At 38.9% G+C, this 26,069-nt stretch overlaps 1 protein-coding gene across 2 annotated transcripts; it reads left to right on the forward strand.

The window, feature by feature from the left end:
- Window positions 1-301: 301 nt before the first annotated feature.
- On the forward strand, window positions 302-25,869 carry LOC125273062 (ubiquitin carboxyl-terminal hydrolase 47-like). 2 transcript variants are annotated; one of them, XM_048198319.1, is made up of 12 exons: window positions 302-417; window positions 18,818-18,917; window positions 19,004-19,134; window positions 19,231-19,301; window positions 19,407-19,526; window positions 19,615-19,710; window positions 22,766-22,894; window positions 23,073-23,201; window positions 23,289-23,311; window positions 23,401-23,435; window positions 25,325-25,411; window positions 25,554-25,869. In XM_048198319.1, the coding sequence occupies exons 1-12, from the start codon at window positions 381-383 to the stop codon at window positions 25,817-25,819; spliced, it is 1,224 nt and encodes a 407-aa protein (XP_048054276.1). In that variant the 5' UTR covers window positions 302-380; the 3' UTR covers window positions 25,820-25,869. The 2 variants fall into 2 exon arrangements, with proteins under 2 accessions (XP_048054276.1, XP_048054278.1); XM_048198321.1 differs by having other exon boundaries at window positions 25,343-25,411.
- Window positions 25,870-26,069: the final 200 nt, after the last annotated feature.

Raw genomic sequence — 26,069 nt, forward strand, 5'->3', positions numbered from 1 at the left:
AAGACACGGTTTGCCCCCTGAATGTGCCTGCATCCATGTTCGCATACAGGAAACCCATGTATTCTTTCTATGCACACTGCAACGATCACAAAATGACGTCACACTTTGCTTGTATGTGTTAAAAAACATAATTTATCATATAAATAACACGTTTTAATAGCCCACTTAAAGTGTTTATTACAAATAAATTACTACATGCTTAAAAAGAATAATTGTAAATGAACAAATGTTTCCGTTTGCATTTACAATCCTGTGAAAACCACTTTCCGCGCCCCTGCTTAAGCAACGCGTTTTTGTGAAAGCGAAAGCTAGATTCATGTTTTGAACTCTTCATTGGTTTAAGCCTAAAGCTCCATTTTTGCTTTCATTTATCTAACAAAATGTTCTGCACTAAGGACAAGCCACGCGATGTAAAAGGTAAGCACATAGTTCAAACACCAGCTGACGGTGGGAACTATTTCCATAACTGTAACTATTTAGTGTATTTCTAAGTTAAAGGACCAACTGTAGTTTCGATTTGCATGTTGATGATCTGTTGATTAATAGCGTGTTACACGGTCAAATGGTCTGAACCTTATTGAAATGCATTAGGCTGCTCTTTATTAGTAGTCTATCTTTGTTTCTTTTTTTTTTCTTTTTTTTTTTGAGCTTCATTCAGACGTGAATGAACAGTACCGCGGGACTGGCAGGTGGCCGGGAAGGGACATTAATTATACTAGCTTTATGAGGCTTCGCTGGGAGCCGCTAACACTGCAATACAGGGACACGAAAGTGGCTTATCTGTAGAGATATCCCTACAGGGAGTGTAAAGCACTGGATAAGGTCAGATTCTGTCTCTTCCGCATCAGCTAGGTACCCCAAAATTAGTCATTCAGGAAATTAGGGCTCTATATATTTGTTTCCTGTTCATTACATTTTTATTCTTATGTATTTGTTTCCTTTCCATGTAAAGTACTTTGAATTAGCAATGTGTATGAAATACTATACAAATAAACTTTAAATGATGGGTAACACCAGTAAAGATCAGTAACGCCAGTGACTCCAATTTATAAACATTGTTCAAAGCTATACATATGGAAGTAAATTACCGGTAATGCCAAATGTTTTTGAAATAAAAAGCTTGTTGAATTGCACTAATTGAAAAATATATGCATTACATTAGCTGTACTTGCATTAGATACATTGTATTTTTAAGGCTTGCATTTTTATGGGCTGAAATTCAACATGGTCGTATATTTAAGCTGTGAATATTTCAATTAAATATATTTCACACACATTTTCATTATTAAAAATTCAATAATTTATATTCACCTTTCAGATTTCACTTCCAAAATATTAATTTGTTTAAAAATACAACCTATAAAATTCGACCAGCAATTTTCAGTCCATTTTATTTCACTTTACAAATTCGCTTCCACAAATTCAGTGGTTCAAATTCGGCAGAAAATTCAACATTTCACATCCGGGAACTGCAGGAAAAGCAGTAGAGTACCGATGCATGATCTCTATCTGCTGTTAGTCTTCTTCACCAGCAGGTGCCGCTAGCGGCTGTTTACGAAGACCAAAGCAACTGCTATTAGGTCATCATTCATTCTAGGGATGGGCGATACCACTTATTTTGTTTTCGATACGATACCGATACTTTCAAGGCCAATATCGCCGATATCGATACCGATACGATACCTCTAATATGAACTTAAAGATTTTAACATTTATTCAATTATTGAATTACTAAGAGTAAAATGGGTTATGATACCCACTTAACATTATATTGAAGATTAGTACTTAACACTTGTTTACACATGGTTAAAATGTTTACTTGGTATGGAAAATCTACAAATATGCCTTTTATATGCCTAGCTGAACTATGGTCACTGTAGTAATGGTTCATTTTCATAAGGGACTGCCACTGACAGGATGTTGCACCCATTAAATGAAACATTTGTATTCTGAAAGAACATCAATATGAACTTTTAACGTTCATTTTAAATAAATGTAGGCTAATTGCACAAACTATGTAGGCTATTTCATTTTGTTTATTGTGAAATAACTAATAATAATATTATATTTCTCTGTGTTCTGTTAAACATTGTTCTGGGCTGCGTTTCGCAAAAGCATCCTAAACGAAGCCCTACAGCTGTTTGAATGTAGTGTCGGCAGTGAGCGAACGTTCTGTGATCGATTGGTTTTGACTTGCAGCATTTGCGTGTTCAGATGAGCAGGAAAATACTTTTACTACAAATTATTCGCTTAAATAGATTATTTGTCCAATCCAATGCATATTTTATGCATTCAATTTATTGTTAAATAAACAAAAACACTGGTTTAAAAAAAAAACACCTTAGTATCGATATTTTAATTTGAGTATCGATACTTTCAGTACTCAACGTCAGTATCGATATATCGATATTTAATATCGATCTGCCCATCCCTAATTCATTCATAAAAACGGATTTGCAGAAATAGAGCAAGCGGTAGGCTAAGTGAATGTGTGATGATTATCAGGGCCAGTATAAATGCAGAAAAGCTGATAAAGTCACAAAAGCTGCATTTATGTTTAATTCAGTGTCTTTACTGTTACTTTCCCTGTGTAGGCTACATAAGCAGCTTTAACTTGTTCATGTTAGTTCACAGTGCAATAACTAATGTTAACAACTACAACTCTTGATTTTAATAATGTATTAGTAAATGCTGGAATAAACATTAACAAAGATTAATAAGTGCTGTAGAAGTGCAGTTCATTGTTAGTTCATATTAAATAGTTAATATAAAGTGTTACCTTATATTTTAATAAACATCAAAAATCTAAAAGGTTTGCATCATACCTGACACCTAGATGAACACTTTACAGGTTTGTGACTGTAAATCATTCTCTTTAAACGCTATTGAAGGTAGAAACGTGAATACCAGTGTCGTAACTTTAGAGATGGTCCCTAAATTTGTGAATATCAAACGTTCAGCATCAAACAAACTTTATGCCAGTATCTGCTTTCTTGGAGCCTATATAGTATAACCTACATCACACATGAGATGCGAGTTTGGTCTTTTATATCACTGTACGAGTCCATTAAGATGTGTTAAGTGTTTTATATGTCCTGATGGCAGGGGAATCCTGTGACGGATGAGGGAAACCCTAGTATTACAACACAAAGTTAAGGAAGCTAAACAATAGAGAGACATATATGTCTACCTCAGATTTAACGTTTGATCTGTACACCAGCACCGGGCAATAATGTTATAATCTCTTTCACTGTAGAGAAAGCTGTAGCCTACACAGGGAAAGTAACAGTAAAGACACTGAATTAAACATAAATGCAGCTTTTGTGACTTTATCAGCTTTTCTGCATTGATACTGGCCCTGATAATCATCACACACTCACTTACCGCTTGCTCTATTTCTGTAAGTCCGTTTTTATGAATGAATGATGACTTACGTAAACAGCCGCTAGCGGCACCTGCTGGTGAAGAAGACTAACAGCAGATAGAGATCATGCATCGGCACTCTACTGCTTTTCCTGCAGTTCCCGGATGTGAAATGATGAATTTTCTGCCGAATTTGAACCACTGAATTTGTGGAAGCGAATTTGTAAAGTGAAATAAAATGGACTGAAAATTGCTGGTCGAATTTTATAGGTTGTATTTGTAAACAGAATGAATATTTTGGAAGTGAAATCTGAAAGGTGAATATAAATTATTGAATTTTTAATAATGAAAATGTGTGTGAAATATTTTTAATTGAAATATTCACAGCTTAAATATACGACCATGTTGAATTTCAGCCCATAAAAATGCAAGCCTTAAAAATACAATGTATCTAATGCAAGTCAAGGTTATAATCGTTAACGAAAACGAACGAAAAACCGAAAACTAGGTGGGAAAAAACATTGTCGTTAACTGAAATAAAATAAAAACGAGGCATTACAAAAAAACGATAACTAACTAAAACTGTAATGTGTGTTTGGCAAAACTAACTAAAATAAAATAAAATTATAGAAAAATTACAGCCCCTCCCGTCAGTGCACGCCGCGTCTCCATGAGAACGAGTGTTCCACTTTGAAAGCAAGTTCGCCAAAGGTTGGTATCTCGTGAACACCTTTACACAAACACACATTAAAAAGTGGTATAAAAATATTTTTAATTCTGAATATAACTTTGTCAGCGTGTTAATGTCGACGCGAGAAGCGATTGCTACTGCAGAACGTTAACTAGACGCAAGTTTGAGGTAAAATGCACTTGGGTTGTCGATGTCAAAACACTATATAAGCTGTGATTCAAATATTAAATAATGTCATTTGTTTACTCTTACACTGAATATTTGCTGCTTCAATCCAAATGTGTTTGCATAGTTCACCCAAAATGAAAATTACTGTGAGAAAAAAAATCAAGTTTACAGAGTAAACCTGCGTTGCTCATGGTGGTTAACATTACCTCTCTTAACGTGCTCTTGCTGAATGGCAAGGATTGCACTATGGACTATTGTACCTTTTGTATGTTTTCATTTTTTATTTTTTTTTTACTGTATTTTATTTTTTATAACGAACAAGCTGCGATGTCACATTTCCGCTGCTTTGTTGTGTGTGCGTGAGGCGCGGGCGCGATCAAACAGCTGTCTTTGCAGGGGACTTGCCTCATCGTCATGGCAACGGTTCGTAGTCAGGTCAGATTACGTCAGAGTTGGTTGCAGTTTGTTGGATGCTCAGACTACCAAACTAACGCCAATTAAACATGTTCAGTCCGGTGAAAACCGACTCAAACCAACGCCAACAGGTGTATCGCACCGATCCGATCAAACTCCAACAGACGAGTTTGTTGGCGTTTGTCGGTGCGGTGTGAATTGGCCTTTACACTGAATGGTTGCTGCTTCAATCCAGACGAGTAGGCTATTGTAAATTTAGTATAGGGTGTGAAAATTGTACAGCTGTGGTATTTGTATAGGGTGTGAATTCTGTATAGAAGATGTGTAGATTTTTGGTAGATTTTTTGGCAATTTTGTGAAGGTGTCACACACACTAAAAAACTGAAAAGCTGTATTTAAAGTTTTTTTTTTTTTTTTTTTTGTTATTTGACATGTTCTTTTCTCAGATTGAGCTCCCTGACAATCTGACAGAAATGTCTTGTTGTGGCTTAAAAATGGGTTGAAAAGGCTACATGCGGTTCATGTATGTCTTCTTTAGTCTGTTGGCTCTTTAGGTTTTTACTGGCACACGTCACTTACACATTTTGCACTTACTGCCCATATGTACATTTTATGTACTGGTTTTATTTTTGAATAAATATTTTCTAAAATTGTATGATGTTTTTGTCGAGTTATTATTACGCAATACTTTTTCTGACCTTTTTGAATCTTGCCCCTGACAAATAACCCAAATTACAAAAAAAGACTAAAACTAACACTAAAACTAATAAAAACTAAACTAAAACTAAGCATTTTCAAAAAATAAAAACTAAACTAAACTAGCAAACCCACTTTAAAAACTAATTAAAACTAAACTGAATTTGAAAACAAAAAGTCAAACGAAATAAAAATAAAAACTAATGAAAAATGCAAAACTATAATAACCTTGATGCAAGTACAGCTAATGTAATGCATTTATTTTTTAATTAGTGCAATTCAACAAGCTTTTTATTTCAAAAACATTTGGCATTAATTTACTTCCATATATACATTTAGTTCATTTGCATAAAATAGCTTTAAGATTACGTGATTCTAACTTTTCTTTCTCATATTAATCCTCCAGGTATGGCTAAATTGAAGGTCAAGTCAAGTCATTTTTATTTATATAGCACTTTTTACAATGCAGATTGTGTCAAAGCAGCTTTACAGTGATAGCAGCTCTTAAAGGGATAGTTCACCCAAAAATGAAAATGTGATGTTTATCTGCTTACCCCCAGCGCATCCAAGATGTAGGTGTCTTTGTTTCTTCAGTAGAACACAAATGATGATTTTTAACTGCAACCGCTGCCGTCTGTCAGTGGTATTATGCAAGTCAGCGGGAACTTGGACTATAAGAGTAAATAAAACACGACAGACAAATCCAAATTAAACTCTGTGGCTCGTCACGACACATTGATGTCTTTAGACACGAAACGATCAGTTTGTGTGAGAAACCGAACAGTATTTATATCATTTTTTACCTCCAACTGCATTCATCACTCGATTCGTTTGGTCTGATCGCGCTCTGACAGCGGCAGTGATGTCTCGCGCATTTACTTCAATGAGTGCTAGACATCACTGCCGCTGTCAGAGAGCGATCAGACCTTACTAACGAGTGCTGCATGCGGTTGGACATAGTGGTGTATTAGAGGTAAAAAAATGATATAAATACTGTTCGGTTTCTCGCACAAACCGATCGTTTCTTGTCTTAGGACATCAATGTGTCGTCACGAGCTGCAGGGTTTAATTTGGACTTGTCTAAGCAAGTTTTATTTACTGTTATTGTAGAAGTTCCCATCCACTAGCATTATTTGACTGACAGACAGCAACGGTTGGAGTTAAAAATCATCATTTGTGTTCTACTGAAGAAACAAAGACACCTACATCTTGGATGCCCTGGGGGTAAGCAGATAAACATCACATTTTCATTTTTGGGTGAACTATCCCTTTAAAGTCCCTGTAAAGTCAATTCTGAGAATTCTTTCTAAACACTTCATAAATGTTACAAATGTATTGCTGAAACACATTACAAAGACTGTGAATTGTGTAATGCTTAATTGTGAAGTTTAAACAGTTTTTCACCAAGTCTCTGTTCAGGATTTTTTGGGCGGAGCTAAAACGGGGGTCTGATGACGCACATCGTCCCCCGAGCATAGACCCTCCCCTAACACTATATAACTGTCGATGACGCACTGAGCGTGGCGCCCTCCCTAACGCTACAGCGCGGTTTACTCGCTCAATCTCGAGTATCATTACAGTTATACAGCCCTTTGCACATTTAGCTAGTAATGCCATCCTCACGCAAATGTATTACAAGGTTGTTGTAGCAGCCCTTGGCTTCTTGAATACGAGGCAGAGAGTCCCTAACGGGTGCAATTGTTTTTATTCTTATAGAACCAGCATAAGCACCGTGAAAACTAAAAGTAAACATGCAAATAGCTGGTTAGCAGTATAACACATAAACAATAATTAGCTCAATTAACATGTGAAACTTAAAACATTTTCCAGTAACAGTCAATGTAGACATTTACATCCTTAAACATTTTCTACACATTAACAACATTAACTAAGAATACACACCTCGCTCCGCTCACCAAGGGTGCAAACTTAGGCTTGCTGCTTCTTGGTTTAGTTACTAGCTTTATGATCTCTGGGCTAAACAGTACACAAAGTGAACATAAGACAAAGCAACTTAACAAAATGTAAAAAAATGGATATAACTACTTAAAGTTACAGAGAGCAGAGAGAACAGCACCAGGATTACACAAACTGAGTTAACTTACATAGACGAGAAGAGAGAAATCTAATCAGTGTGTCTGTTGATCAGCTATACAGATTCCTGGGCTCAAAGCCTCAAACCCTGTCACATGAATGACCTATATGACCGTGAATTAATTACCTATAGCGGTCTCTAGTGGCCACTTACAGTTGTTATAATATACAATATGCTCGGTCTCCTTATTTAAATTTCCTAAAACGATGATATGAAGGATTCTAAAGTGATTGTTCTACACCGGATAGTTTTACAAACTTTCATCAGACAGCTGGGATTCACTGATAATGCGCTGTTTTTGGTGAATGTGACTGAACAGACCTCGGCCCCCCTCCCGCCTCGGCCTTCTTACCGTCCCACCGATAACCGATGATATGATATGGACCCGGACAGAGTCTCTCCCATCCGGCCTTCATCCTCCCGTCTCGTGGCGCCGTCATTTGTCGACTCGACAACAGTCTGCAATATGTGCCCACCAATGAGTGTAAGTTTCCGTGTGCTTATGTTATAATTAGTAGGTAGGCCACAGTAACTACTAAAATTTGCAACCCTCTAACGTGATTCTTTTATATGCATCAGTATGCTTGACTCATTAGACTCAAGTCAGTTGAGACGGCAGCTCTCGCGAGTGGGTGTGGTTTCAGCGCCGACAGCGGACACGCCCCCAGCGTTTAAGAACAGAGAGGGCTGCTTATTTTTTTCGAGATTTTGATAACTTATTTCATTTACTTACAGATTTTTTTTAATCATTCAAATTTGGCTGGGTGGTTAATAACACATTTTTCTGCGGTGTGACAAACTCAGAACACATACTTTAAAATGACTTTACAGGGACTTTAAAGAAAATGGTGTCAATGTCCAGCTTAAGTTAATTCAGTAGTGATTCATTCTGTTCTAAGAATCAATAGTATTAATTTAGTTAATTTATCTACAGTATCTCACAGAAGTGAGTATGCCCCTCACATTTTTGTAAATATTTTATTATATCTTGTCATGTGACAACACTGAAGAAATGACACTTTGCTACAATGTAAAGTAGTGAGTGTACAGCTTGTATAACAGTGTAACTTTGCTGTTCCCTCAAAATAACTCAACACACAGCCATTAATGTCTAAACCGCTGGCCACAAAAGTGAGTACACCCCTAAGTGAAAATGGCAAATTGGGCCTAATTAACCAAATTAGTCTCCCCAGTGTCATGTGACTCGTTAGTGTTACAAGGTCTCAGGTGTGAATGGGGAGCAGGTGTGTTAAATTTGGTGTTATCGCTCTCACTCTCTCATACTGGTCACTGGAAGTTCAACATGGCACCTCATGGCAAAGAACCCTCTGAGGATCTGAAAAAAAGAATTGCTGCTCTACATAAAGATGGCGTAGCTATAAGAAGATTGCCAAGAGCCTGAAACTGAGCTGCAGCACGGTGGCCAAGACCATACAGCGGTTTAACAGGACAGGTTCCACTCAGAACAGGCCTCGCCATGGTCGACCAAAGAAGTTGAGTGCACGTGCTCAGCGTCATATCCAGAGGTTGTGTTTAGGAAATAGACGTATGAGTGCTGCCAGCACTGCTGCAGAGGTTGAAGGGGTCGGGGGTCAGCCTGTCAGTGCTCAGACCATACACCGCACACTGCATCAAACTGGTTTGCATGGCTGTCGTCCCAGAAGGAAGCCTCTTCTAAAGATGATGCACAGGAAAGCCCGCAAACAGTTTGCTGAAGACAAGCAGACTAAGGACATGGGTTACTAAATGGAAGAGGAGAGAGGGTCTGGTGAACCTAATGCCCAAGACTGATTGGGATCGCAACAGTCAAAGTATTTATTCCAGTTCCATCCAGTTGAGGAACGTATTCATCATGCTGGTATGGACGGTTTGTTGAGGAACTGTGCCACTGGCTGTTGTGTCAATCTCTACTGACACTTCAGGGCTGCGTTGTCATCGTGTCTAGGCGCAGGTCCTCCATCTCACCTGGATTAAACAAATTTAAATTGTTTCTTTTTTTTATTTAAAAATTTAAAAAGTTTCCTTTCAAACGATACCAACCTTTTGACTCTCTTGAATTTTGGAGTTACAAGTCTTTACTTTGTGTCACTCAGAAAAAGAAACTCTGAACATTGTAGGGCCTCGCTCGACAGAACTTACCAATGACTTTATCAATGAACAACTGATCGAACAAAGCTTCATTTGACAAAGGATTCATTCGCTGACCCCAGAATCCCCAGGGGCACTGGATAGCTCCTAATTTCAGCTAGTCAGCATTAAGAGAAGTGGTAACGTGACTTAAGAACAGAGAATATCTGTTCTGAGGCCTTCCTGATCACATTAAATTTATAGACGCTCACAAAACCCTTTTGTATCAAACGAACAGAACAGGAAACATTAATTAACGGACCTAAATGCACCAGGATCCTCACAGACCTACCCTGATTAGGAATCCCTTTTTGACCCGGTCACTCGTGACTCCGGTCAAAGTTTAAACTCTATGCTTAAGGACTCAATCTTGAATCTCAAAAGGGACAATCATTTAAAGTATTAACTATATCCAGAATAACACTTGCTTTGATGTGATTACTAACATGTTGGAGTCAATGCAGTATATGTTTGTATTCCTGTATGCATTTTCTTTCTCTTGTAATCATTGTTTTAATTAGGTCAGTCTAGTAATATGTGTGTAAGAAGTGTCATGTTTGAGTTCAAAATGCAGAATTTATAATTCTCTGTAATTCTGTGTGAATGAAACATTGAAATTCAGTATCAGGAAAATATTAAGAAACTTTATAAAGTTGTTAATAAAACAGGAGAATGTTCCACAGATATCACGCGATGTGATCAATAGACAATAGACGAGGCGCGTCTAATCTCCGTAGCAACGTCTCATTGGAGGATCACATCTGAAGGACGGAGCTAACTTCCTCCTTTAAAACTATGCTTTCCCAATAGCTAGTTGTCAGAAATGAGTCAGAAATCGGTCAGAAGTCGGACTGAAGCACAGTCGTTGAAGCCCAGTAGCCGAAGCACCGCTACTTTGACCACGGCGGAAAAGTCGCATGGGTCATTGAGAACTGATCCTTACTGGGGCTGATTTTCCATCTAACAGTCGCCGACTTCATCCACGAGCCGCGCAGCTGACCATTCAACAGCCGTCACATCCAGACTCCAAAACACTCTGTGAAACATCTGACCAAAGTCTCCAAAGAAGAAAACTGCTCAGAACAGCGCAACAACTTTAAAGCTTCCGCGCAACCCACGAAGGGCTTTCCCGAGAAGACGTCACCTGAAAGACAGCCAATCCAGAACGAGGCTCCGCTGCACACGAGTCGCAGAACAACCCGATTACCTCAGCTGTCAGAGCAAACGCAGGTACAAGCAAACTTCTCTCTCTTGCTGGAAACTGGTGAAACTCCTTTAAACCTAAAGAATCAAGCCAAAGCTCTGCTTTTGTGATTTTCCTCAGGTTGCGATGTTTAGTTAGTATTTGGGACTTTCTTCATAACTCATATCAACTCCGTGAATGTGTGTGTGTGTGCGTATGAATGTGTGTGTGTGTTTAGCCTTAGTTTCCTGTAATCATTAGAAGTAGTCAATAAAGCTTGTTTTGATTTTCACATATACGAGTTTCTTGTGCTGTGTGTCAAATTACTGCCTTAAACTTAAAAGATCAAGTTACCTCTTGCTTATAATAATATAATAATTATAATCATAATAATCATAGTAAAATATTGTTACTGTTGGCCGCAGAATAATATTTTATCCAGAATTGGTAAAATACTTTAACCTCAGTTTTCGCTGGACAAATAATTGATGAAGTGTTAAATATTAATTCTGAATCATTTACAGTGAATCATTTACAGTTGATTCAATTCTTATTCCCTGTAACAATTAAATTGAGCTAATAAATGACCTAAGGTCCCTACAACATGTCTTCAGGACTTAAAGGGTTAATCAGTGACTGACAACATAATGACTGTTAAATGACTCATTATCAGGTGTCTTGTGTTTGATTTGAAGAAACTGAAGTTACGGATGTCATAAACTAAAATTACTGTTGTTCCCAGTATGACCGCTACTGATCTTATTTTTGTTTTTTTCCAAGATGGCGCCAGTGCACTCGGCATGCCGTCTCTCTTGTGTGTTTCAGTCTGTAGTAACGTTACCTGTTCTGTTTGTTCTCTGTGTGGTGTTGCATTGATATCATGTAGACTCAGTGCTGACCTACGATCGCCAAGCCCTATTTAACATCAAATGTTGTAATGGAAGCTGGTTACCTGAGAAACTGCCCAGTTCTCTACTCTCGCTCTCAATCCTCTTCCAATCAACCAGAGTGCGTTTACCAGCTATCCTGCTGTGTTCATCCTCTGCGGAAACGCCTCAGAAAGAGAGGTTGTCGTGGCAGTGTTCGAGTGAGAATTAGACGGGCGATTGCTTCCGCCTTAAAATTCTCAACCCAGTTTTCCCTGGATACATACAAATTGTTTATATTATATCCACCTGTTTCCGCGGGCCGCTACTGTAAAAGAGAACGTGGGTACAACTTCCGGTGAGGCGGCGGAAGTAGCATACCAATGGTATTTAGTGTGCTAATTAGCGAAGAGGCTAAGTGTTTTTTGGATCATTGTTTACTTTGCAAAGTTGCAAATCTTTATGAGAGATGTCGTTACGGCGCTCAGGGACAACATTTCAGTTTAGTACATTTATTAGTTAATAATATCACAATACAATAAACAGTTTTCGTGCCCTTAATTGCTCTTTACTTTACTGACCTTCCACAACAGTGCTACTGCATGACTAGAGCATCCTGACCCTGAAATACATGAACAACCCGCTGTCTGTACTTCACCTGTCTCTGATGCACCAAAGCCTTATGATGTTATATTTTACTCCTAACGTATCGTGCGTGCCAGAGCCAGTCGCGTTTCCACTGTATGCGATGCTAAAGGCTACTGATGTTAACCATTGCGATAAATACACACGTTTATGGAAAATATCAGAGACTGCTTGAGGGACGAAGACAATTCGTATATGATTATGATCGTGTATTTATTTAGTTTAATGTTTTATCCGTCTCTTCCCTGTGCCTGTTGATTCCTGACAAATGCATATCTTTCACAGATTCACACACTCCGGTTAACTCGTATAACTCATAACTCCTGTTGCCTTCTCATGAGCTCCCTCTGTTGCTCTGGCTGAAAGGATCAGGATAGATAGACAAGAGATCGTGCAAACATCCTCGCATTGCAATCATCGCATAATTTAGAGGAAAATAAATAGAAATGCTCAGAAAAGTGACGTAAACATAGGGTATGTTATCAATAGGGCTGCACGATTAATCGCATGCTATTCTCACGCGCATTTCGTCAGTAAAGCCGGTTCCCTGATTACCGCTAAATCACCATCACCTGCTTTCAAATGAAGCGGCATTTAATAGACGGAGCCGTAGGTCACTGAAAAGCCACGCAATATCGCGTTCATATCGCAGATGAATCGCCTGCGATAATGAACGCGATATTGCGTGGCTTGTCCGTGAACTACGGCTCCGTCTATTAAAAGGCGCTCCGTTTAAAAACAGGTGATGGCGATTTAGCGGTAATCAGGGAACCGGCTTTACTGACGAAATGCGCGTGAGAATAGCATGCGATTAATCGTGCAGCCCTAGTTATCAATATATTTCTAAATGTGTAGCCTTTGGATTTAAAAGCCTTAGTGGAGTTGTTTTGTGCATTCTCGTGATCGTAAATAAATGGAAGCAGGCGCAACTGAATAGGTCTGTTAGATTTAGCATGATTGATCTGCACTCCTGACATAAATTAATATTAATGTAACATTTTTTATTGTAAAACATTGTTCAAATATTTATGCTGGAATCTTAAATCTTTAAGTAAAAAACAAACGTTCGCAAGTTTGGATCGTTAAATCTTGAATGACTGTCAAATGTTGAATGAATGAGTGTCACGTCCAGCTTGTTTACTTCGAACCGGAAGACGCTCCCACGTTTGACGCAAGGCCTCATGGGGCGTAGGAAACTTGTGGATATTGTTTATATATTTTTTTTTTTGCACTTTGTCTATCTTGTAAATTTGTATATTATTATTTTATTCTTTTTATTTTATGTGTCTTGTCTTGTCGCTGTCACTCTGTTGCACTGTGGAGCTTCTGTCACTAAAACAAATTCCTAGTATGTGTAAACAACATACCTGGCAATAAAGCTCTTTCTGATTCTGATTCTGATACAACATATTTGGAGGGGCATAATCTGGCGCGATGCTCTTTGGATTATATATGCTTTTCATCTTCCAGTTTTCGGTGATTCTTCTACCTTAAACGCTTTGCCGCGTTCATTCGCGTCTGGTGTGAACGCACCATTAGCCAGAGAGGAGTGGAACGTTTAAATCTTCGGCAACTGGATTTTGTTCGACTGGATCGGAACCCGGAACTACAGTCTCATCTCAACATGGCCCTAGTCAATGCTAGGTCCGTGTGCAACAAGACCTTTATTTTAAATGACTTTTATACTGGACGCAACTTGGATATCCTTTTCCTGACGGAGACGTGGGCCTCTGGCGGTGAGTCGTCAGTTTTTGAAGAACTGTGTCTGCCAGGCTGTTGTTTTATTAGTACACCACGATGTACTGGCAAAGGCGGTGGGGTTGCCATGTTTTTGAAACAAACCCTTAACGTATGTCCCGTTTCTGTCGGGAGTTATGCATCATTTGAGTTACAATGTATTGTGCTTGAGTTTGATTCCACTGCAGTGTTCTGTGCGCTTATTTATAGGCCACCTAATGTTGACAGTGCTTTTATACGAGAGTTTTGTGAATTTGTAACTCATATCATGCCATCATATGATCAGCTGTTATTATTGGGGGATTTTAATATACATGTGTGCTGCCCAGGTCGACCCTTGGTCAGTGAATTTGGTAATATTTTGGAATCTTTTGGTTTTATGCAACATATAAATGGAGCAATTCATATCCATGGTCACATGCTGGACCTTATTTTGTCAAATGGTGTTGCTGTAGAAGATGTAAACATAGAGGATGTCTCCTTCTCTGATCACAGCCCTATTGTTTTTAATGTCCATGCTGAGAATTCTGCAGTTATGGAAAAACATCTGGGCCATTACTCTCGTTGTATAAATTCATCTATTCCTCCTCAGTTTAGTGAAATCTATCATGATAACGCTGTTGAAGGATCTATTCTGAATGCTGTTGAGTCTTCCATTGGACCTGATGAACTGACTTCTCTTCTCTATACATCTTGTTCTAATATTTTAGATGCTATTGCACCTTTTAAGTTAAAGTCACCCAGGCAGAAATCTTATTACTGGCTCGACGATAATGCTCGCTCTCTCAGGCGGGCATGTCGTCAAGCGGAGAGGAAATGGAAACAGGATTCGTTAACTGTGTCTCTTGAGTTTTTCAAAGAATGTTTGCTTAACTTTCAGAAAGCTGCAAAATCAGCTAGGTCTAAGTATTTTTCAGGTTTGATTACTACACACTCTCATAGACCTAGAATTCTGTTTTCCACGATTAATTCAATAATTAATCCAGGTTGTTAGTTTCATGTGGAACCCTCAACCGAACTCTGTGAAAAATTTCTAGTTTTTTTCAGATAAAGTGTTAGCTATCCATGGGTTTCATGTGACGTCACTGTATTCTATCGCCGCCATATTTGTGTCCGGTCACAGCTGCGCGCTCTGTTTAAGTCTATGGTGACAGCAGCTACAACTACCAGAGGAAGGCCAATGAAACACTCTCAGAAGGTTCACAACAAGTTTATAATATATCTGGGATATGTGGTGCTGTTAGCCGTTTCAACAGTCGTCAGAACTACACATTTATTTGATCCCAAAGGAGTTAGATCGGCGGAATTATTGGCTTCATTCAGAAAGGACGACACCACTGGCAGCCAAACAGCAACGCACAACATTAATAACTGCTGGGACTGTCATTTACATAAGATTATAATTGTATACAATATTGTATTAAAATATTGTGAATTCTAGTTGCTGTGTTTCGGCGTGTTATTACAGGATGAACAAATTCACGACACGAGCTGACTACATTACTTAGTTCAAGTACATGCGTGCATGATTTTGTGCAAATATAAGTTGTAATTTTATGTCTATCTTGTATAAATATATATGAATTACCTTATATAGGATGTGTTCCGTTGAGTTAATTAACTTTGTTTACGGGTTTTTATTCTCTTCAGCTTCAGCGTGCGCAGCTCAAACAGCAATGATTAAGTCATTAAAATGTTTACAGTAATATTAAAACTTTCATATTTTTTTTAAAAAAATGAATGCATTATTTTTAATAACTAGCTCTTATATTGTTCTTGTATTATATTCAGCAACACATGGTTTGATTAATAAGGATCACGACCAATAACAGATTTTTTTCTCAAATCATCTCATTTTGATAGTAGCCTATTATTTGAGCTGCGCGCGCTGAATGAACACCCGTAAAATGAAGCGCTTTAAGTTAATTAACTCAACGGAACACATCCTATATAGGGTAATTCATATATATTTATACAAGATAGACATAAAATTACAACTTATATTTGCACAAAATCATGCACGCGTGTACTTGAACTAAGTAATGTAGTCAGCTCGTGTCGTGAATTTGTTCATCCTGTAATAACACGCCGAAACACAGCAACTAGAATTCACAATATTTTAATACAATATTGTATACAATTATAATCTTATGTAAATGACAGTCCCAGCAGTTATTAATGTTGTGCGTTGCTGTTTGGCTGCCAGTGGTGTGGTCCTTTCTGAATGAAGCCAATAATTCTGCCGATCTAACTCCTTTGGGATCAAATAAATATGTAGTTCTGACGACTGTTGAAACGGCTAACAGCACCACATATCCCAGACATATTGTAAATTTGTTGTGAACCTTCTGAGAGTGTTTCATTGGCCTTCCTCTGGTTGTTGTAGCTGCTGTCACCATAGACTTAAACAGAGCGCGCAGCTGTGACCGGACACAAATATGGCGGCGGGCATAGCGGAAGTGACGTCTTTGAAACCCATGGATTCGCTCCTCTTTTACCTTGCAGTCATCAGATCTGTCACTGTTTTTGCTGGCAAGTCCAGCTTCCTTTTCTTGTTTTCAAAATGTTTCTTTGAGGGAACGCTGTGATTTGGTCAATAAGATGAAGAAAACGGCCTCTTCACTTGATGTCATTCCTTCTGAGATTATTAAGGCCTCTTTTTCTGAAATCGGTACTTCCATTCAGTCATTGATTAACTCGTCTCTAACTGCTGGGGTTGTCCCGAAATGTTTCAAGCATGCTGTAATTCAACCTTTGCTTAAGAAACAGGGTTTGGAGGAAAATTGCCTTGGTAATTATCGGCCTGTCTCTAAGCTTTCATTTCTATCTAAACTTTAAGAAAAAGTTGTATATTCACAATTGATTTCCTTTTTGAATGCAGCTAAATTAACAGAACCTCTCCAATCTGGTTTCTCTGCTCATCATAGCACTGAGTCTGCTTTGCTTAAAGTATTCAATGACATTTTGCTTGCAGTGGATAGTGGTAAAAATTCAGTTCTCCTCCTTCTTGATCTTACAGCTGCTTTTGATACAGTTGATCGTGATATTCTGCTCTGCCGGTTAGAAAATCTGTTTGGTATTGGAGGTATTGCTTTGCAGTGGTTCAACTCATATCTTAGAGACAGGTCTTTTTCTATTGAGTTAGGTAAGTTTTCTTCATCTGTTGCTTCGATTATCTGTTGAGTGCCTCAATGATCCATTTTAGGGCCACTTCTTTTTAATTTATATATGCGACCTTTGGGAGACATTATTAAGAGACACAATGTTTCATTTCATCTATATGCTGATGATACCCAGTTGTACATACCATTGAAAGCTGACGATTCCATTCAACCCTTATTGGCCTGCCTTGGGGACATCAAGAAATGGCTGTCCAATAGTTTTCTTCGACTAAATGAAAATAAAACGGAAGTAATCGTCTTTGGTCCCCCTAAGTTGAGAAGTGGTCTCCTAAATGAGCTTGGCAAGCATTTCCCCTCAGTCTCCTCCCAGGTTAGGAATCTTGGTGTCATTCTGGACTCTGAACTTTGCTTAACTAAGCAAATTAATACAGTTGTCAAGAACAGTTTTTATCAGTTACGGATCATCTCGAGACTGAAATCATTTTTAACTTTTAATGACCTGGAGAAAGTCATTCATGCTTTTATTACCTCCTGCCTGGACTACTGTAATTGTCACGGGTCAGGGTGTGTCGCCAGTTCGTCTCTGTTGTTTATTAGTGTCCTGTCATTTTCTGCAGCTCATGATTCGGGCAATCAGCGTTGCCTTAGCACTTTGTGCACAATCACGAGCTGATCTCCCTCACCTGTCACTCGTTTCCCTTTCCCTATTTATTCCCAGCTGTGTCTTCCTTTTGTTGTCAGTTGATCACTATGTTGTGTCGCGAGGATGTGTTTTTGTCTGTGTTCTCTGTCTGTGTTCTCTGTCTGTGCTCTCTGTCTTGTGTTTGTGCTCTCGTGACTTACCTGCTATTTTGCTGTTGTGCTCAGGACCCTAAGACGAGGAGTCTGTAGCGGGACTTTATCTCCTGCTGGCGTCCTGTTTCATCGGTGATCTCCCAAGTCTGTGTATCCGCTTTTGATGTGCGGAGAACACGGGAATCACCATACAGTTTCTTCATGTTCACGTTTCACGTTGTCATCAAGATTTCCTAAATAAACGTTTCACTTTGTTCACTGCATTTGAGTCTTCTATTTAGTTGAACCCTGACAGTAATTCATTATATCTGGGTCTTCCTCAGTCATCCATTGCACGCTTACAGATGGTACATAATGCTGCTGCAAGACTGTTGACCGGGGCAAAGAAAACAGATCACATTACACCAATTTTAGCCTCTCTTCATTGGCTTCCTGTCTATTTTAGAATTCAATTTAAAATTTTAGTGTTTGTTTTCAAAGCTCTTAATGGTCAAGCCCCATCTTATCTCTCAGACCATCTTATTCCTTTTTCATCCTCCAGATCTCTAAGATCTTCTGATAGAGCTGTCTTAGTTGTCCCTCGTTCACGCTTAAAAACGAAGGGTGATAGTGCTTTTTCTATTGCGGCCCCCGTCTCTGGAACTTCCACTGGACATTCACCTTGCACCTTCTGTTACAACTTTTAAAATGAAGTTGAAAATATATCTTTATTCCCAGGCATTTTAAATGGGATTTTATCTATGTTCCATTGTTTTATTGTATCATCTGTTTTGTTTTATTTTATGCTTATCTTTGACTTTGTTCAGCACTTTGGTCAGCTTTGCTGTGATAAATGTGCTATATAAATAAACTTTACTTGCTTGCTTACTTACTGTTTTGTAAACATTGTATTCAGCATCTGCTGCTTCTCCTCAGGTTCATACAGAGGTTTGAACAGTCAAGGAGCAACCTCCTATTTGAATGCAATCTTACAGGTGCTCTTCATGACCAGATCATTCAGAGAGAGAGTGATGGGGTTGGTCTTTTATTTATTTGTCTGAATTGTTAGTGGCTAAAATGATTCATTGTGCTGAAATGAAAAACAGTTGTTTAATTTTTTAGAGCTTCCAGTGACACAAATGAGAATTTAGTGTCAGCATTAAAGAAAATATTCCAAGAGCTCAGCAATCAGTACAGTGGTGCTCCGAGTGTCTCGACTCGTGGAATAATCACTTCTCTTGGTATACAGAATGGTAAGTTTATCATGGGAATAATATAATAATTTGTTGAAACTGTACTGTTTTTGGTTTGTGTGTATGAAGTGTGTTGTATTTTCTCTTTAATTTTAGTAAATGAGCAGCAGGATGCTGTGGAGTACTTCCAAGATATCCTAGAGAAAGTAGATTCTACTTTGGCCGAGGTAACCTATTCCTGTTCCTGTTCATTCAATATGTAACAATGCAGAAAAACTAACCAGAACTTCTGGTAATAACTCACAGTGATTCTCTGTGATTAACTGAAACAGGACTTTAGTGGAACTCTGAGGAACATCAGAAAGTGTTCACATCATCACGTGTCCCATGATGACAGCCCATTCAAGTCACTACAGATTCCTGTTATCACAAGAGATGGACAGTTCAAACTTGTGAGGGAAAATTCAGTGGCTTTCTGTATTCATGATTATATGTTAAAGGAGATGCAGATCATAATAAAACATTTTATTCTGATTTCAGGAAGATGGACTTAATAAATATTTTGAGTCTACTATATTAGATGAAGATGCCCAGATGTACTGTAATGATTGTGACGAGAAGAGGGATACGACACTGGTAAAGTGGATTTTTGCTGCTGATGCATTTCTATATAAAGTTCAATGTGTTTAAAAGCCACATTTTTCCAAAGCTAGTATACTGCTGAATAGTGTTTAAATGACATTGGTACTCCATTTTCTTTGGGCATTAAAGGGTTAGTTCGTCCAAAAATGAAAATTATGTTATTAATGACTCACCCTCATGTCATTCCAAACCCGTAAGACCCGTTCATCTTCGGAACACAGTTTAAGATATTTTAGATTTAGTCCGACATTGAAAATGTATGTACGGTATACTGTCCATGTCCAGTGTAGCATATGCACACGTATCAGGCTAATCAATAAACTTTGGAATGTTCAGAATGCTTTTAGCATGCTGGACTGGGTTGTAAAATCTCATTTCGGCTCCGACCGGTCTGCAAAAGATGAGCCCTCTGACACCTTTGTTACCCTTCGAAACTAAACAGAGATGTCCACTTCCAGCTCTTGGGACATCAAAGGGTCCCTCATGTGGACTACGGACCAGATCACATTCCAACACACACCACACACACCACACACACACACAGACACATACAAAAACACACAAACATACATTTTTGACTGTATATGTAAAATACAGTATATGTAAAATACAGTCATGCCAAAATATACCCATCATGTATTTTGAGCATATGCATGTTTCCTAGTGTTTAGATTTAGTTTAAATGAGTGTAATTGGTGCTAGTGTTAGTTGTAATAAGGGAATTTTGTCTGTAAACCATAACCTCTTTTATATGCCTTTCTGATCTATCGAGTTTGGTCTCTCCGTAAAGCTCCGGACTCAAGCTATTCACTGAGATATGTCACATAGCTGACAAATGCATTTTTCTATGTGTTTAATGATACTGTGAAGAAAGCACTCCATCTCGAAATCCGACCTGATAGTCATAAAGTATGCAAATTCAGCTAGGAGACCAAACAAAGGAACTTTGCCCGCCAAATAGTGCTGCGCATCTATTGGCCGCTACAATTCAGGAGGTGTGTTAGCTTGGTTTTCCATAAAAACAATGACACACACCTTCTCCTTTGTCTCCTGATTGTCTCTCGACTACCCTGAACTGCCTCAGGCGACAGCGCTGTCATCACGCACTCTCCTTCCGGGACGACCATCTCCTTGGACTCTCTCTCTCTCTTCTTTCTCCTCTGGTATCTTACGCGTCAGTTAAACCTCGTTTGAAAACCCAGCCGGAGAAACCCTCTCGGAAAGGACCAACCAAGCCAAGCGCACTGAAACTCTGCTGCACACCGACTTGAACCATATGCAAGTATAAATCTCTCTGAAATTTGTTTAAACTGATTTCTGTGCTGGCTCTCTCTCAAAGGGTTAACTGCCGTAATTTGCCATTCTTTGACCATCCTTACTTTCCTGTCTCTATGTTCCCTTTTGTATATATTTGTATATTCTGTAGCTATTTAGACGTATAACCTCTGTAGTCGTAGTTTGCATATATTAAATACATTATATCCATGCTCTTTGTTCTCTTGCTCATTCAACAAAGACCAGGTCACTTTAACGTTTCGATCCTATATCCTTGCTTTATGTTTGGATGCTAGAATAGGAAGTCTTTCTCGTGGCCAGAGAACAGACCTTCCTTTTAATAACATTCTGAGGAGCTATAGTTTGCCGGACAAATGAACAGTTTCTCTAAATAATTATTAAACCAGAACTAATCATATATATAATTGATTACAATTCATTGTAATTAATTCACCATATATGGTTAATTCCCCCTTGGGTCGGTATGTGCATAATAATTCATAAAGCTTTATGAATTATTATATTCATATTCCACCCATAAATTGATTAACTGTACAAATCGCTACACCAGAAAGGTAATAAAAACATCATCAAAGTAGTCCATGTTACATCAATGGGTTAGTTAGAAGTTTTTGAAGCATCTAAAATACATTTTAGTCCAAAAATAACAAAAAAATACTTTATTCAGCATTGTCTTCTCTTCCGGGTCTGTTGTCAATCCGTATTCACGACTCCGCAGTGACGCTGATGATGTGTTATCTGGTGCGCCTGAGCTTCGTTTACAGTCTGAGGGAGACGCACGCTGTAAACAAAACAACCTTCGCAAACATGTCTAAAAGTTGTGAATTAGTTGTAACATTAAAACAGGAGATCATGACTTACTCTGTGCTCAAAGTGGAGCTCCGAGCATTATAAATTCCAGGATATGCTTTTTTTTCATTGATTGATGCGTTAAATCTTACCCAGATACAATAGTGCTATTTTCTGATTGGCTATTGTGTAGCCTCTTTCTTTTTTTGATTGGCTGATAAGTGGCAGGCTAACTCCAGGGGAGACGCGCTTGATTCCTGCCCAGTTCCATAGAGAGAGCGGCGTGGCCAGATACATTTTAGGCGCTGCGGCATATTAAATATATGATAAATAGTTTTTCTGCGTGAGAAATACAATGTGTGATGGGAGTGCGTGACAAAAGACCTAAATGAGTGACTGTCACACTCAATGCGTGACACTTGAGAGCCCAGTAATGCCGCAGCTGGAACATGTGGAACATTCAGCAGATGAGATGACATTACGTCAGCAGCGTCACTGCGGAGTCGTGAACCCGGATGAACAACAGACCCGGAAGAGAAGACAATGCTGAATAAAGTTGTAGTTTTTGTTATTTTTGGACCAAAATGTATTCTCGATGCTTCAAAAACTTCTAACTAACCCACTGATGTCACATGGACTACTTTGATGATGTTTTTATTATCTTTCTGGACATGGACAGTATACCGTACACACATTTTCAATGGAGGGACAGAAAGCTCTCGGACTAAATCTAAAATATCTTAAACTGTGTTCTGAAGATGAACGAAGGTCTTACGGGTTTGGAACAACATGAGGGTGAGTCATTAATGACATCATTTTCATTTTTGGGTGAACTAACCCTTTAAATTAAATTAAATTGTATTTGTATAGCACTTTTCAAGAAACAAGTTATTCTGAAGCAGCTTTACAGGTTTGCAATGAAGGTGCTTTACAAATCCCAAAACACTCTCACTTTTCTGCACAGAGTATTGAAATACACGAGTATCCAGAAATACTGCCTTTGCACCTTAAAAGATTCGAGTATGACTATAGAGTTCGTGGGTTTGTGAAAAATGATTGCCCCATGGATGTGCCGCTTCATTTATCTCTTCAGGTACGTAACCCCACTAAACAATACACAATAAACCCTCTTATTTTATTCTGCTATGATAGGATGAAGTTAAATCAAGCTGTATTTTATTATCTGGATTAGAGAATACAGTCAACTGTAATATATTTCAAAGAAACATAAGTTTAGTGACGGTAGTAAACCCTGCTTTATGTTGTTTCAGGGGCACAAGTATTCGCTCTATGCTGTGATCAATCATACGGGTACACGTTTTAGAGGTCACTACACTGCTGTCATCCGATCTTTTACAGATAACAAGTGGTACCATTTTAATGACAGTCGTGTCACACTGGTAATGTGTTATTATTTCATATTTTAATGTTTAAACTTTTTACTGTTGCTTAATATCATTCAACTGTGCTCTTATGATTTCCTTCAGACTGATGAGAGTGAACTGAAAAGGTATGTGCCAGTTACGTCAAATTACTCTTTATTAATTTCTTAATCAATTGAGAATGAAAGTAATTATAGTTTTTAATCTTTTAATGTAGGTCTGGGGAAGCTTACTTGCTCTTGTACCAGAAAAGTGAGTAGATTCACAATTTTGATGGTAACAGAATTAAAAAAAAATAAAATAAAGAGGAGAAACATAAACATGGAGGATCCTCTTTAGTCCTCTGCCCTAGAAATGTTCTTTATTTATTTAAAATTTATTTATTTTAGTTAAGCAAAGAAAATGGAAGCAAACAATCTTCAGGAAATGGTCTAGCCAAAAATATCACAGACTGAAGTAACAAGTTTTGTGTTGGGGTGAATCTTATGGAAGCTTATTTAACAAAATAAAAAAAGGTAGTTCACAGAAGTGTGACTTGGTTTCTTGAAAATTCCGACTTGGAACTCTGGCTTGGTTTATCAATAAATCTGACTTGGAACTCCAACTTGATTTCTTAGAAAATCTCTGGCTTAGTTTCGGGAAAGTCCGACTTGGGATTCCAACTTGGAACTCCGGTAAGTCCGGCTGGGAACTCTGACTTGGAAGTCTGGCATGTCCAAATGGTAAGTCCGACTGGGAAGCCCGGCAAGTCCAACTGGGAAGTCCGACTGGGAGGCCCGGCAAGTACGACTTGGAAGTCCGACTGGGAACTCCAACTTGAAAGTCTGGCAAGCCTGAGAGGGGAATCCAAATGGGAACTCCAACTTGGATGTCCGGCAAGTCCAACTGGAAAGTCTGACTGGGAAGTCTGTCTAGAAAGCCCGGCAAGTACGTCTTGCAAGTCCGACTGGGAACTCTAACTTGGAAGTCTGGCAAGTCTGACTGGGGAATCTGACTGGGAAATCTAACTTGGTTTCTTGGAACTCCAACTGGGAAATTGGAAATTGTACTTCCAAATAAGAGATCCAAGTTGAACTTGCTGGCTTGGTTTATTGGAACTCCAACTGGGAAATCCGACTTAGAACTCCATCTTGCTTTCTTGGAACTCCTACTAGCAGCTCTGGCTTGGAAGTCTGGCTTAAGTTATAACTTATAAATCATCTACAATCGGCCCATTTCACAGAGCCGTAATTAAAATCATCATACAACAAACCCGGCGGTCATTCGTCAGTCCTGCACTCTACACCGGGCAGAAGTGTTTTTGGTAATCGCAACATGATTAATCGCAGCCGTGCTCACTCACTGAGCCTTTGAGGCCGAGGCCAAGGCCACACTTAGGCAGTGACTTGTTCCCCACTGCCCTGTCAGGCAATGACTCTGCAGGCAGTGTTTGTGCACAAAGGCACCTCACGAAACTGATTTCGGACAGACTTCTGAAGCAGCGTAGCGGTTTAAATGATCTACTACAGCAAAATAGCACAAGCTTTGGTGATGTCTAATGGCGAGTTCACACCAGATGTGACTAAAACGTTAAGTGTGAGTGATTTACATGTTATGTTGCAAATGCAAAGACGCGATAGACATCCTGCAGTGCAAATTATGTGACGCAAATTGAGCATTTCAGGGCGCAATGCGAATCACGCGAGTTGAAAAATCTGAACTTTGGCGAATATTCGCGCCGCATTAACTAATCAGGAGCTTGCTCTAGTAGTGACGTGATTACGACGTAGCAAGCGGAGGCAGAAATCCGAAACAACAATGGAGGACAAAATCAATTTCAGGGTCAGGGTAAAAGTTGAAGTACTCTGCGGTCCTGTCTTTCTTCGACCCCTTCGTCTCCCCACGGGAGACAAGCGGGAATATGGAGAGAGGGATGAGGAGAATCAGACCACAGGGTGTGACCTTCCCGAGGACCAGGGTGAGACAGAAGCAGCAGCAGCAGGGCACTCAGAGACAGGAGGTGTAATGACAAGTGAAGCAACACAGCAGGGCATATATTTTGTTGTTTTTCTTATGATGAAATGTATAAATTAATTTCTCTCTGACTGGTGTAATGTGCAATGTGTGTAATATTGTATTAATATTTAATATTTTAATGACAGAGACTGATTCTTTTGAAGGCAGTGAGCCTGTGTCACCTCTGCCGGAACCTGCTGCCGGTCCTTCAACATCTGCTGCTGTACTCACAGGTGTGTACATGCAATAATGACCATGTTTACATGCATATTATATTTACAGTAAGCACTCAAAGCCTCACACAACACTGACGGTTTTTGAGTTTTATCCTTTTCTGCCATCTCATTGTACAAAATGTGTTATCATTTGAAACAGCACCACCAGGAAGAAGAGTTCAGAGAAGGGTAAGCGAGCAGCCATCAGAGGTGGAGCGGCAGCTCATAGAAGCACTCCGGACCCGTCCTGTAGCTCCAGCGCCGCCTCCACGCTCAGAGGATGAGCTTTTCCTCTTGAGTCTGGTCCCTTCCCTGCAGAGGTTGCCACCTCAGACGAAAGAATTCGTCAAATTTCAAATACACAAATTAATTTATGAAAGCAGCACAGTTGTGCTTAATTTGGAACAAGTGGAGCCTACTGAGTAGTTTTAAAGGAATAGTCCACTCTTAAATACACTTTTCCTGATAAATGTACTCACCCCCATGTCATCCAAGATGTTCATGTCTTTCTTTCGTCAGTATTCAACTTACGGAAAGAACGCGCCGCCAGTTTCGTTTTTTTCCGTAAGTTGAATAGGCAAGGCGTAGGACATTCAGCGTAAGCGTTATGAAGAATGCGGAAGCGGATGATAATGATCGATTTCGAAAATGATCGATCGATTCACTAGATAAGACC

The sequence above is a fragment of the Megalobrama amblycephala genome, linkage group LG7 (genome assembly GCF_018812025.1).
Source record: "Megalobrama amblycephala isolate DHTTF-2021 linkage group LG7, ASM1881202v1, whole genome shotgun sequence".
In the NCBI taxonomy this organism is placed as follows: Eukaryota; Metazoa; Chordata; class Actinopteri; order Cypriniformes; family Xenocyprididae; genus Megalobrama; species Megalobrama amblycephala.